The sequence below is a fragment of the Poromitra crassiceps genome (assembly GCF_964638095.1).
Source record: "Poromitra crassiceps genome assembly, chromosome: 8".
Classification (NCBI taxonomy): Eukaryota; Metazoa; Chordata; class Actinopteri; order Beryciformes; family Melamphaidae; genus Poromitra; species Poromitra crassiceps.
The window spans coordinates 26,513,350-26,527,139 of record NC_139629.1 but is presented as its reverse complement, the minus strand read 5'-3'; the positions used below and the strand labels follow the sequence as shown (position 1 = coordinate 26,527,139).

Genomic DNA, 13,790 nt, shown 5'->3' with positions numbered 1-13,790 from the left:
GAATTAGTTCAGCATACTAAATTTCTAGGGGTTATTATATGCTTGGCATATTGAGGAAGGTCTGTCCTTTAATTCACTCCTCAGCTCATTTAACCTTATATTATTATAGTTTTCTGTTCCCATTCATTAATTACTGTAACATTGTCTGGGCGGCAACTTATACCTACATATCTCAACAAATTATGCATCATACAGAAGAAATATCTAAGATTTATATCTCATTCTAATAGATACGCTCCTTTGGCACCCCTCTTTAAAAAATATACCGGTAATATATTACCCATTGACAAAGTGAATGTTTATCAAACCTGCTTATTTCTACACAAGTTTATATATAGGAAACATGATCTTCCAGTCACCCTTCAGTATTTGTTCATTCCCACCACAAATGTCCATTCATATCAAACAAGACACAGCAACAACAATCTACTCTTACGGACTTCAAGGCACCAATTCAACATCACTTTTAGAGGTCCTAAGCTTTGGAGTGAATTAAGCCTACCGCTAAGATCAATGTCCTCTTATTCTGCTTTCAAAAAGCACCTGAAGAAACATCTACTGTCCTCCTGATCCCTGTACTCATCCTTCTCTGACACATTTGGACAAATTTCTCTAACAGACTTTGTTTTCCTCTTAGCCTTCATGTTTTTGCCTCAGATGCAAATGACCTTGTTTTTGCTGCTTTGCTGATTTAACATGTAGTTTTAGTTTTCTGTGTTTTTTTGTTGAGTGTTTAGCCTGCATGTCACGAAATTGATATGGGTAGGTGTGGAACTCTGTACAAGCCTGCAAAGGCCTCGTTCCCACCTTGCACAGATTTGTACCTTAATTTGTGCTAAACAAATAAACTAAGAAGCTGAACATGGTGGCACTGATCTGCATCTGATTGCATGCTCGCTCTCCTTTTCATTGCTTTGTTTGAACAGACGAGGGACGTTACAGACACGGAGGATGAAAATGGTGAAATTACTCAAATTAGCGTGGAGGATGCCCCCTCAACTTACAAATCGATCGCAAAAAATAATATATCGTAATAAAATATCATATCATATCGTTATCGTGAACCCAATATATCGTGCATCGTATCGTATCGTGAACTGAGTGTATCGTAACACCCCTATTCTTTACCTTTCCAGGTCCTGACACCAAGCTGATGCAGAATTGTGGAAAGACAACGTTCAAACGGACCAGCATTGATCACCTTATGAACGTGCTTGTGTTGTGTGTGAGTCTAACGTGCATGAACACACACACGCACGCGCGCGCGCGCACACACACACGCACACACACACACACACACACACACGCACACACACACACACACACGCACGCACACGCACACACACACACACACACACACACACACACACACACACACACACACACACAATTAAGAAGAATAACATAATGATTATAGAATCATCTTAAGGATTACACTTCAAATATGCTATATAGATCAGTGGTTTTCAACGTGGGGTCTGGGGACCACCAGTGGTCCTTGAGGGTTTTCCAGGGGGCCCCAGCAAACTGATGAATTGTTCAACTCAACTCCACCATTATTTCATTTAGAAGAAGTTCACACAATTAGAAAATGCAGAAGAGCCGGGTGACGTGAATCTGGAGAAAGTCAAAGTGGCGATGGAGAAATAGGACCTTGTAGGCTAATCATTGAATGTATGTTAGGTAGGCCTACTGCAGCGATCATAAAGGCAGTATGGATGAACGTTATACCGGACATGTATTGGTAAGCCTGGCTTGTTCTAACAGCACTGTATTGCCTGTAGTGCTAACAGCTGGTTATATTGAACGCATATAACTCATCATCCACTGTTTCTCCTCACAAGAAGTGCTCAAGGCAGCGCTTTTTCCACACCAAAAAGAAGCTGGCAAACGCTATGTGGACACACAGCCTAACCAATGAATGCTCAAGGCTAAACAATGACTGTTCCTGAATATCGTCCAATCTTAATAATAGTATAATGATTGACATTTAATCTAAACAATGAGAGTTTACAAATGTTGTCAATAGATTTGACCATAACAATACTAAAGATGTTTAAATGAGGTGAGAAACCTTTAAGTGTATACCTAAGCTTCCTCATTCCTGTCCCTCCTCAGATCTTCGGCTTCCTGGCCTGCATGTGCTCCATCCTGGCCGTGGGGAATGCTATCTGGGAGGTGAGGGAGGGCTCTGTGTTCACCGTCTTCCTCCCTCGTGATGCCGGGGTCAACGCCACCTTGTCCGCCTTCCTCACCTTCTGGTCCTACGTCATCGTCCTCAACACTGTGGTGCCCATCTCGCTCTACGTCAGGTCAGCACATCACAATGTTCATCTCGCTCTACGTCAGGTCAGCGCATCACAATGTTCATCTCGCTCTACGTCAGGTCAGCACATCACAATGTTCATCTCGCTCTACGTCAGGTCAGCGCATCACAATGTTCATCTCGCTCTACGTCAGGTCAGCACATCACAATGTTCATCTCGCTCTACGTCAGGTCAGCGCATCACAATGTTCATCTCGCTCTACGTCAGGTCAGCACATCACAATGTTCATCTCGCTCTACGTCAGGTCAGCGCATCACAATGTTCATCTCGCTCTACGTCAGGTCAGCACATCACAATGTTCATCTCGCTCTACGTCAGGTCAGCGCATCACAATGTTCATCTCGCTCTACGTCAGGTCAGCGCATCACAATGTTCATCTCGCTCTACGTCAGGTCAGCGCATCACAATGTTCATCTCGCTCTACGTCAGGTCAGCACATCACAATGTTCATCTCGCTCTACGTCAGGTCAGCGCATCACAATGTTCATCTCTACGTCAGGTCAGCGCATCACAATGTTCATCTCGCTCTACGTCAGGTCAGCACATCACAATGTTCATCTCGCTCTACGTCAGGTCAGCACATCACAATGCTCATCTCACTCTATGTCAGGTCAGCGCATCACAATGCTCATCTCACTCTATGTCAGGTCAGCACATCACAATGTTCATCTCGCTCTACGTCAGGTCAGCACATCACAATGCTCATCTCACTCTACGTCAGGTCAGCACATCACAATGTTCATCTCACTCTACGTCAGGTCAGCACATCACAATGTTCATCTCGCTCTACGTCAGGTCAGCACATCACAATGTTCATCTCGCTCTACGTCAGGTCAGCACATCACAATGTTCATCTCGCTCTACGTCAGGTCAGCACATCACAATGTTCATCTCGCTCTACGTCAGGTCAGCACATCACAATGTTCATCTCTATGTCAGGTCAGCGCATCACAATGTTCATCTCGCTCTACGTCAGGTCAGCACATCACAATGTTCATCTCTATGTCAGGTCAGCACATCACAATGTTCATCTCGCTCTACGTCAGGTCAGCGCATCACAATGTTCATCTCTACGTCAGGTCAGCGCATCACAATGTTCATCTCTATGTCAGGTCAGCACATCACAATGTTCATCTCACTCTATGTCAGGTCAGCACATCACAATGTTCATCTCTACGTCAGGTCAGCGCATCACAATGTTCATCTCTATGTCAGGTCAGCACATCACAATGTTCATCTCACTCTATGTCAGGTCAGCACATCACAATGTTCATCTCTACGTCAGGTCAGCACATCACAATGTTCATCTCTATGTCAGGTCAGCACATCACAATGTTCATCTCTATGTCAGGTCAGCACATCACAATGTTCATCTCTACGTCAGGTCAGCACATCACAATGTTCATCTCTACGTCAGGTCAGCACATCACAATGTTCATCTCTACGTCAGGTCAGCACATCACAATGTTCATCTCTACGTCAGGTCAGCACATCACAATGTTCATCTCGCTCTACGTCAGGTCAGCACATCACAATGTTCATCTCTACGTCAGGTCAGCGCATCACAATGTTCATCTCTATGTCAGGTCAGCGCATCACAATGTTCATCTCTATGTCAGGTCAGCACATCACAATGTTCATCTCACTCTATGTCAGGTCAGCACATCACAATGTTCATCTCTACGTCAGGTCAGCGCATCGCAATGTTCATCTCTATGTCAGGTCAGCACATCACAATGTTCATCTCACTCTATGTCAGGTCAGCACATCACAATGTTCATCTCTACGTCAGGTCAGCACATCACAATGTTCATCTCTATGTCAGGTCAGCACATCACAATGTTCATCTCTATGTCAGGTCAGCACATCACAATGTTCATCTCTACGTCAGGTCAGCACATCACAATGTTCATCTCTACGTCAGGTCAGCACATCACAATGTTCATCTCTATGTCAGGTCAGCACATCACAATGTTCATCTCTATGTCAGGTCAGCACATCACAATGTTCATCTCTACGTCAGGTCAGCACATCACAATGTTCATCTCTACGTCAGGTCAGCACATCACAATGTTCATCTCTATGTCAGGTCAGCACATCACAATGTTCATCTCGCTCTACCTCAGGTCAGCACATCACAATGTTCATCTCGCTCTATGTCAGGTCAGCACATCACAATGTTCATCTCTACGTCAGGTCAGCACATCACAATGTTCATCTCTATGTCAGGTCAGCACATCACAATGCTCATCTCTATGTCAGGTCAGCACATCACAATGTTCATCTCTATGTCAGGTCAGCGCATCACAATGTTCATCTCTATGTCAGGTCAGCACATCACAATGCTCATCTCTATGTCAGGTCAGCACATCACAATGTTCATCTCTACGTCAGGTCAGCACATCACAATGTTCATCTCTACGTCAGGTCAGCACATCACAATGCTCATCTCTATGTCAGGTCAGCACATCACAATGTTCATCTCTACGTCAGGTCAGCACATCACAATGTTCATCTCTATGTCAGGTCAGCACATCACAATGTTCATCTCTACGTCAGGTCAGCACATCACAATGTTCATCTCTATGTCAGGTCAGCACATCACAATGTTCATCTCTACGTCAGGTCAGCACATCACAATGCTCATCTCTACGTCAGGTCAGCACATCACAATGTTCATCTCTACGTCAGGTCAGCACATCACAATGTTCATCTCTACGTCAGGTCAGCACATCACAATGCTCATCTCTACGTCAGGTCAGCACATCACAATGTTCATCTCTACGTCAGGTCAGCACATCACAATGTTCATCTCTACGTCAGGTCAGCACATCACAATGTTCATCTCTACGTCAGGTCAGCGCATCACAATGTTCATCTCGCTCTACGTCAGGTCAGCACATCACAATGTTCATCTCGCTCTACGTCAGGTCAGCACATCACAATGTTCATCTCGCTCTACGTCAGGTCAGCGCATCACAATGTTCATCTCGCTCTACGTCAGGTCAGCACATCACAATGTTCATCTCTACGTCAGGTCAGCGCATCACAATGTTCATCTCGCTCTACGTCAGGTCAGCACATCACAATGTTCATCTCTACGTCAGGTCAGCACATCACAATGTTCATCTCTACGTCAGGTCAGCACATCACAATGCTCCCTGAGCTGCAGGATTTCATTATTTGCGTTGAAATTTTAAAACACAAGACGGGGTCCAAAATTAACACCCGCCAAGCGCCATCATATCATATCTTATCATATCATGTTGTTCTCCTCCCGCAGCCCACCTCCAGCTTCATGCATCCCTGAACACACACATCCAAATTTTTAATGCCTGTATGGTGTAGATTAGAAATTAGAAACACTACTACACACAATATATAGTAACTAATTTATTTAAATAACTTAACTTAATTAACTTAACAAAACAACAGCATACAAACATAATGTTGTGTTTTACATTACAAGAACACAAACAAAGTGTGCACAACATAGTGTTGTGTTCTGAGTAAGCTGCGGTGATAGCTAGAAAGTTTAGAAACAGTCTGCTCTGAATCATCATCCCTGTGCGTCGTTCTTCTAACTTTAACCACATTCTCACTTTCTGCATCTCTCTCCTTTCTCTGAAACATTTGAAGAATTGTTCTTTGCATTCTGATTCTGCTTTATGTAATCACGGTTTCCCGCTCCTTTTGTTCTGAAACGAGGTATGAGGGGAAAAAAAGCCAAATATGTTTGGAATTGGTGCACTCGTTTATTATTTGTCCTTGCCCGCTGCCCGCTGCAAATGACATCAATAAAGTGTGTGCGTTTGGTTGTAAAATGTACGGGAACAATAAATCAAACGCACCCTTCTCCAGTGTGTTTACAGACGCATGTGCAGTTGGGCGCCGTTTAGTGCCGGGCAAGTTTGCCTGAGGAGCTTGTTTTACCGCTGTCTGTGTTGGAATCAAATTGAACATCGTGAAACATCATGACATATTTTGTCTGTCATTTTACTTGGGAGGATTTAACAAGAAATAACTGCACACAGCAGCCAGCGGACGAAACTATTTTGTCAGACAGCTTAAGTTAAGTTAAGTTATCCTTTATTTATCCCCATGGGGAAATTCATCCTCTGCATTTGACCCATCCTCTACTAGGAACCTTCCTAGAACTAGGAGCAGTGGGCAGCCGCAGTGCAGCGCCCGGGGACCAACTCCAGTTCTTTTGCCAGTGCCTTGGTCAGGAGCACTGACAGGAGTATTAACCCTAACATACGTGTAGTCTTAGACTGAATTTCAATCATGGAAGACCAAATAAGGCATTAATAGAGCACCCCATGCTGTCATACCCCTCAGCCCAAATGACGTCACTAAATGACGTCACCATCTCCGACGTCACCTTCTCTATGACGTCACCTTTGCAGGGTGATGTCAGTTGCCCAAATGACGTCAGTTATGACATCATAAATGCCCTTCTCCTGGTACTGTATAAAGCCCCCATCACCACAGCTTAAATCACACTTGTGCAGTCATCACTCACCTTGTGTCAGCATCACGCATTCATCCAGCATCTCCAGAGCAAGAAGCTTCATCCCACCACCTCCCCAGATCACCACCAATGTCATGACTCCTGTTGGAAACAGATCCCCTTAGGGGGGATGTCCTATCTCATACAGCACTGACGCCCCTCTCTCATAAGCAAGAGGAGCGTCACATCATGGAGTCATACGCCATACTCAAACTGTCTATTCTGATTCAATAAAGTTTGTTAAAATTATATTACGAGTCTCTCATGATTGAAATGTATTTGATGGTGGGAGGAAACCGGAGCACCCAGAGAAAACCCACACGAACACGAGGAGAACATGCAAACTCCACACAGAAAGGACCTGGGATGGACCGGGATTTGAACCCGTGCCCTTCTTGCTGTGAGGCAACAGTGCTAACCACTGATCCACCGTGCCGTGCCACTGACGTTCTAAGAGGCTGTGCGCTTAGCGTTACAGCACGGATTAAAAACACACAGGTCTAAAACTGCACTGGAACAATTTAGAAGCAATTTATGAGAGAGACTACTGTTGTTTATGTTGACCTAACAACATAACGTCAGCACAGATGTGTTTCCTCGTTGGAAATGCGATTGTGACGGCTTCTGTGGGTTTTGATTAACCGGCAGCTGCACGTCACTCTGTCTCTTCCCGGTACTGCGTACAGACACCAAATCTTTTCGTGCGTCGCCTCGCACCCGTCTTCTTTCACCCATGCTTGGCTGAATATTTAATGGCCATTGTTGAATTGACATCTGTTCTTTCTTCTACGTCAAATTCGTCACATTTATCCGTCTAATCTCTGTGTGTTTGTTGGTGTCAGTGTGGAAATCATCCGCCTGGGCAACAGCTTCTTCATAGACTGGGACAGGAAGATGTATTACCCCAAGAACGACACCCCGGCCCAGGCCAGGACCACCACGCTGAACGAGGAGCTGGGCCAGATCAAGTACATCTTCAGTGACAAGACCGGCACGCTGACACAGAACATCATGAGCTTCAACAAGTGCTCCATCAATGGAAAGTCATATGGTGAGAAGCTCTGGTTATCTGTGTAAGACAGCGAGTTTTCAAACTTTTTTGGCCTGTATGGCCCCGTAAAATAAGTAAAGAAGAAGCAAAACATGGTTTTGCCCTTATTTGATTCTCAGAGGATCAAATAACCTATCAGTATTTCAGGAGAAAAAAGCGAAACTTCGTGAAAAATCTGAAAATATAGACATGATTGATATTGATTTAAAATAAATAAATGTTATTAGAGAAAGTAGAATAATGGCTATGTTGATCATAGTTTCACTGTTATCTACAATACAGATAGTCATGGCATTCTGGACAAAATCATTAACAATAAAACATATTCTCAGACTTGGGTCCAAAAGACAAAATTAAACTGGGTCTGGGACTCAAGATTCAAGATTCAAGATTTTTATTGTCACTCCATGGTACAAGTATCACGTGTGAAATTCTTGTGCTGTGGACTCCGTTTACAACATAGTACAAATACAACAGGGCATATGAGTGCAAAAACAACAAGAGACACAACAACCATAGGTGCACATGTCATGTGCATACTTTAGACGTGCTTAAACATTTTAAATTCGGCATATTTGACATACAGGTGCAAATAGCATATTCCTTATTAAACATACAATTAAACTCGGCGTTTTAAATTCGGCGTATTTGACATACAGGTGCAAATAGCATATTCCTTATTAAACATACAATTAAACATTAGACATACGTAATGGTAGCAGCTACAGTACGGTACAGCACGGCTACTACACTATTTGTGTATGTTAACACGTTGACTGCCACTGACGTATATATACGTAAAAAAAAATCCAGCGGTTCACTGCCATTGACGTATTAATACGTAAAAAAAAATCGATTTTTGGCTGGCAGTCAATGTGTTAAGGAGTCTCGTGGCCTGCGGGAAGAAACTGTTCCTCAAGCGATTTGTGCGTGCTTTTGGGACCCTGTATCTTCTCCCTGAGGGCAACAGGGAGAACAGGCTGTTGTGGGGATGGTTTGTGTCTTTGATGATCTTCAGGGACCTCCTGAGGCACCGCTGTTTGTACAGTTCATGCAGGTCTGGCAACTCACATCCTGTTACGTGCTGGGCCGCGCGTCTCACTCTCCGTAGCGCCCTGCGGTCCATGGTGGTACAGTTCCCGTACCAGGTGGTGAAGCAGCCAGTCAGCAGGCTTTCAATGGTGCCTCTGTAGAAGTCCGTAAGGATTTCTGGCCTTAGCCTGAATTTCTTCAGGCGCGTGAGTCCGTGTATTCGCTGTTGGGCCTTTTTGACAACAGTGGCGGTGTGGCCGGCCCACGTCAGGTCCTGGTGGATGTTGACACCCAGGTACTTGAAGCTGTCCACCCTTTCCACCACTGTGCCGTTGATGGTGATTGGGGGGTGTGCGCCCCCCCCTCTCCTGTAGTCCACAATGATCTCCTTGGTCTTGGAGACGTTCAGAGAGAGGTGGTTGTCCTGGTACCATTGTTCCAGGGCCCCCACCTCCTCTCTGTAGGCCGTCTCGTCGCCCCCCGAGATCAGCCCCACGACTGCTGTGTCTTATTATGGGCTACATTTTGGATCATTGATATGGGACGGAGTTGGGACTGCTATAACTCATATTGTAGCCCTCCCCATACCCCCGGAAAAAAAGTTGCCCTAACCCTCCTGAGGCCCAGGTTGAGACCCATTGGCACTAAACTGCGGAATGCTGAACTTGAGCTTGATGGTTAAGTTGATTTCGGATTTGTGTCATTCTTTTTCTTATCCAGGGGAGTTGTTTGACTTTTCTGGACAACGGGTGGAAATAACAGAGGTGAGAGGAGAACACTGTGACACATGATTGTATTTTTTTATTTTGTGTTCATTTGACAAAAGTGTGCGTTCGCTAAACTCTTCCCTCTTGTTTGTCCTGTGCAGAAGACAGAGAGAGTGGACTTCTCCTGGAACCAGCTGGCAGATCCAAAGTTCATCTTCCATGACCGCGCTCTGGTGGAGACGGTGAAAGACGGAAACCTGGAGGCGCGGGCCTTCTTCCGCTTGCTGGCCGTGTGCCACACTGTCATGCCTGAGGAGAAGAAAGAGGGTGAGCGCCATCTAATGCACGTCTTTATTACTGCATGACGAGTGGCTGGCAAAAGGCTAAAAGAGAATTGCATCCTACGTGTGGTCCTGAAGCTCTGAAACCTCCAGAAGGTTTGAATGGGCGTCAAATAACAGTTCAGGACTACAGTAGTCCTGTCCTCTTCTGTCTTATCTTCCTCCTCTCCTCTCCTCTCCTCTCCTCTCCTCTCCTCTCCTCTCCTCTCCTCTCCTCTCCTTTCCTCTCCTCTCCTCTCCTCCCCCTCCTCTCGTCTCCCCTCCTCTCCTCTCCTCTCCTCTCCTCTCCTCTCCTCTCCTCTCCTCTCCTCTCCTCCCCTCTCTCCTCTCCTCTCCTCTCTCCTGTCCTCTCCCTCTATCCCCTCTCCTCTCATCTCCTCTCCTCTCCTCCCCTCTCCTCTCATCTCCTCTCCTCTCCTCTCCTCTCCTCTCCTCTCCTCTCCTCCCCTCTCTCCTCTCCTCTCCTCTCTCCTGTCCTCTCCCTCTATCCCCTCTCCTCTCCTCTCCTCTCCTCCCCTCTCTCCTCTCATCTCATCTCCTCTCCTCTCCTCTGGGCAGGAGAGCTTTACTATCAGGCACAGTCACCTGATGAAGGCGCTCTGGTGACGGCAGCCAGAAACTTTGGCTTTGTGTTCCGCTCTCGCACGCCGGAGAGCATCACGGTGATGGAGATGGGCCGACGCGTGACCTACGACCTGCTGGCTGTTCTGGACTTCAACAACGTCCGCAAGAGGATGTCAGTCATAGGTAGGGTCGGCTCGGTTCATAACCATTCTCCATTCCGATTCTTTGAGCAACGCTCAACAGGTCAGATGCTTATTTCACAGAAAGAAAATATAGGGAAAAAAATACTTTTTAAATGTTTACACAAGTCATAATCATGCAGGGTGTGTATTAAAAGCCTCAAGAGACAGTATTTCCTGGTGAATGAAGGCAAACTATGGACCAACGGGCAGTATCACAGGATCTGTACGTTTTAAAGTCCAGAAAGAGCACCAGTGTGTAGCTTTAGCAGACAGGAAGACTTGCATACTTTCAAACTCGCATACAGGTGCAGCAGCCAGGCAGACCTAATTAGGTAATGGGGCCGACTAAATGGGCAAAAATGGCTAATTAGTTGAGCACCATGGAGCGCTCCATTCGTTAGCTGATGGAGCACACCTGAGTCGAGGAGCTGAGCTGAGTTGGACTCAGCCAGGGAAGTGGACTATGAAAACCCTCTGGGGGGAGAGAGGAGAGGCTGCATGCCAACTCTGTGAGTGAAGCCTGACTAAATGGCCAGTCAGCTAAAAAAAATAACATCAAAACTGCAATACACAGAAATCATGTAAGGTGTACTATTCTTAGTGTTTATCTAATGTCGTACAGATACAAATAGGTGTCTGGAAACCAAGATATTTTTCATGAACCGTGAAGTTCTTAAATCTAAGCTTGCAAAGTGACTCTGATGTGGTCTGCAGTGCGCAGCCCCGAGGGAAAGCTCACGCTCTTCTGCAAAGGAGCCGACACGATCATCTACGAGAGACTCCACCCGTCCTGTAGCAAGCTGATGGGAGTCACCACCAGACACCTCAACGTGAGTAGAGAGCTGGGGTCAGGGGTCAATTCAGGAACAGGAAGTAACTCATCAATACAATTCAATTGAACAGAATTGTCTGTGCAATAAAAAATAGAGGAATAAAACACAATTAACTCAAACAAACTACGCACACATTCTGTGTGTGTGTGTATGTGTGTGTGTGTGTGTGTGGGAACAGGAGTATGCAGGAGAAGGTCTGCGCACGCTGGTTCTGGCCTATAAGGACCTGGATGACAGCTACATGAAGGAGTGGAGCAGACGGCACCATGCAGCCAGCACGGCCATGGACGGCCGAGAGGAGATGCTGGACGAGCTGTACGAGGAGATAGAGAGAGACCTGCAGGTCGCTTCACACAGCTCATACCTCTTATCAGCTTCTTTTTACACGACTGATTGAGTGATTTGACTGATTGAGTGATTTGACTGATTGAGTGATTTGATTGACATGAACTGATTGATTGAGCTGTAACATTCAAGATGTGTGGGAATAGATGATGATTGCTTGATTTGCACCCTGTGCTGTCTGTGTGCTGTGTGTCTTCAGCTGCTGGGAGCCACAGCTGTGGAGGACAAGCTGCAGGACGGTGTCCCGCAGACCATCGAGCAGCTGGCTAAAGCTGACATCAAAATCTGGGTCCTGACTGGAGATAAACAGGGTGAGGCTTATATACTGTACATGTATAGTGTGTGTACACACACACACACACACACACACACACAGGCAGACTCTGAGGTACTTGCACACCTCGAATAGTCACTATCTGATTTGAAATGTATTCATATGATATTTATTTTATTGCTGTGTCGGCCTACACGGGCTTAGAAGACATATCCACACATCCTGTTATAACTATGAATAAACTCAGGTGTCACAGAAACACAGTTAGTGGATGTTTACCCCCCCCTATAGGCTTTACAGATGAACTGCACATAAACAGCACTTGTTGATGTTTTGAGACAGAGACGGCGGAGAACATCGGCTATTCCTGCAACATGCTGCGAGAGGAGATGAAGGACATCTTCGTGGTGGCGGCGAACACAGCAGAGGGCGTGAGAGAGGAGCTGCAGTAAGTCCTGACCTGCAGACACAACCACGCTGCAACACCTGTATGACCTGTAGCACCTGCTGTATATACAGTATTTTAAATACGTATATGAAGGAATGTATATACAGTAACTACTGTTCAGCTTATGTTGCCCCGCCCACTTGACCCAGTTGTGTTACGACTTCCTGTTCAAAACCTGGTCAACCCTAGTCTGACTCAGTGGTGGCTTTTAGGTAAAGTAAAGTAAAGTAAAGGTAAAGTCCCACTGATTGTCACACAATGTGTGAAATTTGTTCTCCGCATTTGACCCATCCCCTGGGGGAGCGGTGAGCGGCAGCGTGCGCCGCGCTCGGGAATCATATGGTGATCTAACCCCCCAATTCCAACCCTTTGATGCTGAGTGCCAAGCAGGGAGGCAAACGGGTCCCATTTTTATAGTCTTTGGCATGACTCGGCCGGGGATCGAACTCACGACCTCCCAGTCTCAGGGCGGACACTCAGACCACAAGGCCACGGAGCTGGTTTTCAGGGCTCTGCATACACCTGAATTCCCCTCGGCAGTGTTGGCCACAGTTAACACGATGAACACAATACAAGCACTGTACCGTCACAGGAAGTGTCGACACAATAGGAAGTCATTGGCTGACCATAAGGTGAATACTACTACTACTATATTGGCTGTCAGTTCTAGCAGACACTTTGGCAGGTAAAACGTCCCATCTTCAATCAGTCATTTCCAAAAAGTCCTGTGTTGTTTTCAGGAGAGCACGGAGGAAGATGTGTCCAGAAGCAGCAGAGGAGGCGACTGTGCTGAAGGCCCGAGCCGGCCTGTTCTGGAGGCTGAAGTCAGAGACCGTGGAGGACGAGGAGGTGGATGGAGACTACGGCCTGGTGATAAACGGACACAGTCTGGTGAGAAGATCTTTCACACATGCTCACATTTTAAATGAACTATTTGTCACCCTTCCAGTTGCCATCTTAGCTGTGTTCACACCGAGATATTTATTTTTCTCTCTGTCGCCTTTGTCACCCTTTGGAATCGCTCGGTCGCTCTGTTTAAATCGCTCATCAACAGGCACACGAATTGACGGACATCTGGGGGCTATAACGTTACGCAATGTCATGATATTTGTCCACTACGAGCCACCGTAGTTGTTTACAAGCTAAGCCTATATAGCGTGCTCCTAACGCAAG

The 13,790-nt window shown here is 46.0% G+C and overlaps 1 protein-coding gene across 1 annotated transcript in view; it reads left to right on the top strand.

Annotated features, from left to right (window-relative positions):
- Positions 1 to 13,790, top strand: part of LOC310780604 (putative phospholipid-transporting ATPase IM) — a gene marked incomplete at both ends in the record, with an annotated part of 45,517 nt that overhangs the window by 15,509 nt on the left and 16,218 nt on the right. The window contains 11 exons of the mRNA XM_083641140.1: positions 1,137 to 1,225; positions 2,119 to 2,312; positions 7,683 to 7,891; positions 9,644 to 9,687; positions 9,792 to 9,957; positions 10,530 to 10,718; positions 11,432 to 11,547; positions 11,729 to 11,893; positions 12,095 to 12,206; positions 12,512 to 12,617; positions 13,358 to 13,508. Coding sequence (XP_083497266.1) covers positions 1,137 to 1,225; positions 2,119 to 2,312; positions 7,683 to 7,891; positions 9,644 to 9,687; positions 9,792 to 9,957; positions 10,530 to 10,718; positions 11,432 to 11,547; positions 11,729 to 11,893; positions 12,095 to 12,206; positions 12,512 to 12,617; positions 13,358 to 13,508 — 1,541 coding nt within the window. The remainder of the gene's footprint in view (positions 1 to 1,136; positions 1,226 to 2,118; positions 2,313 to 7,682; positions 7,892 to 9,643; positions 9,688 to 9,791; positions 9,958 to 10,529; positions 10,719 to 11,431; positions 11,548 to 11,728; positions 11,894 to 12,094; positions 12,207 to 12,511; positions 12,618 to 13,357; positions 13,509 to 13,790) is intronic.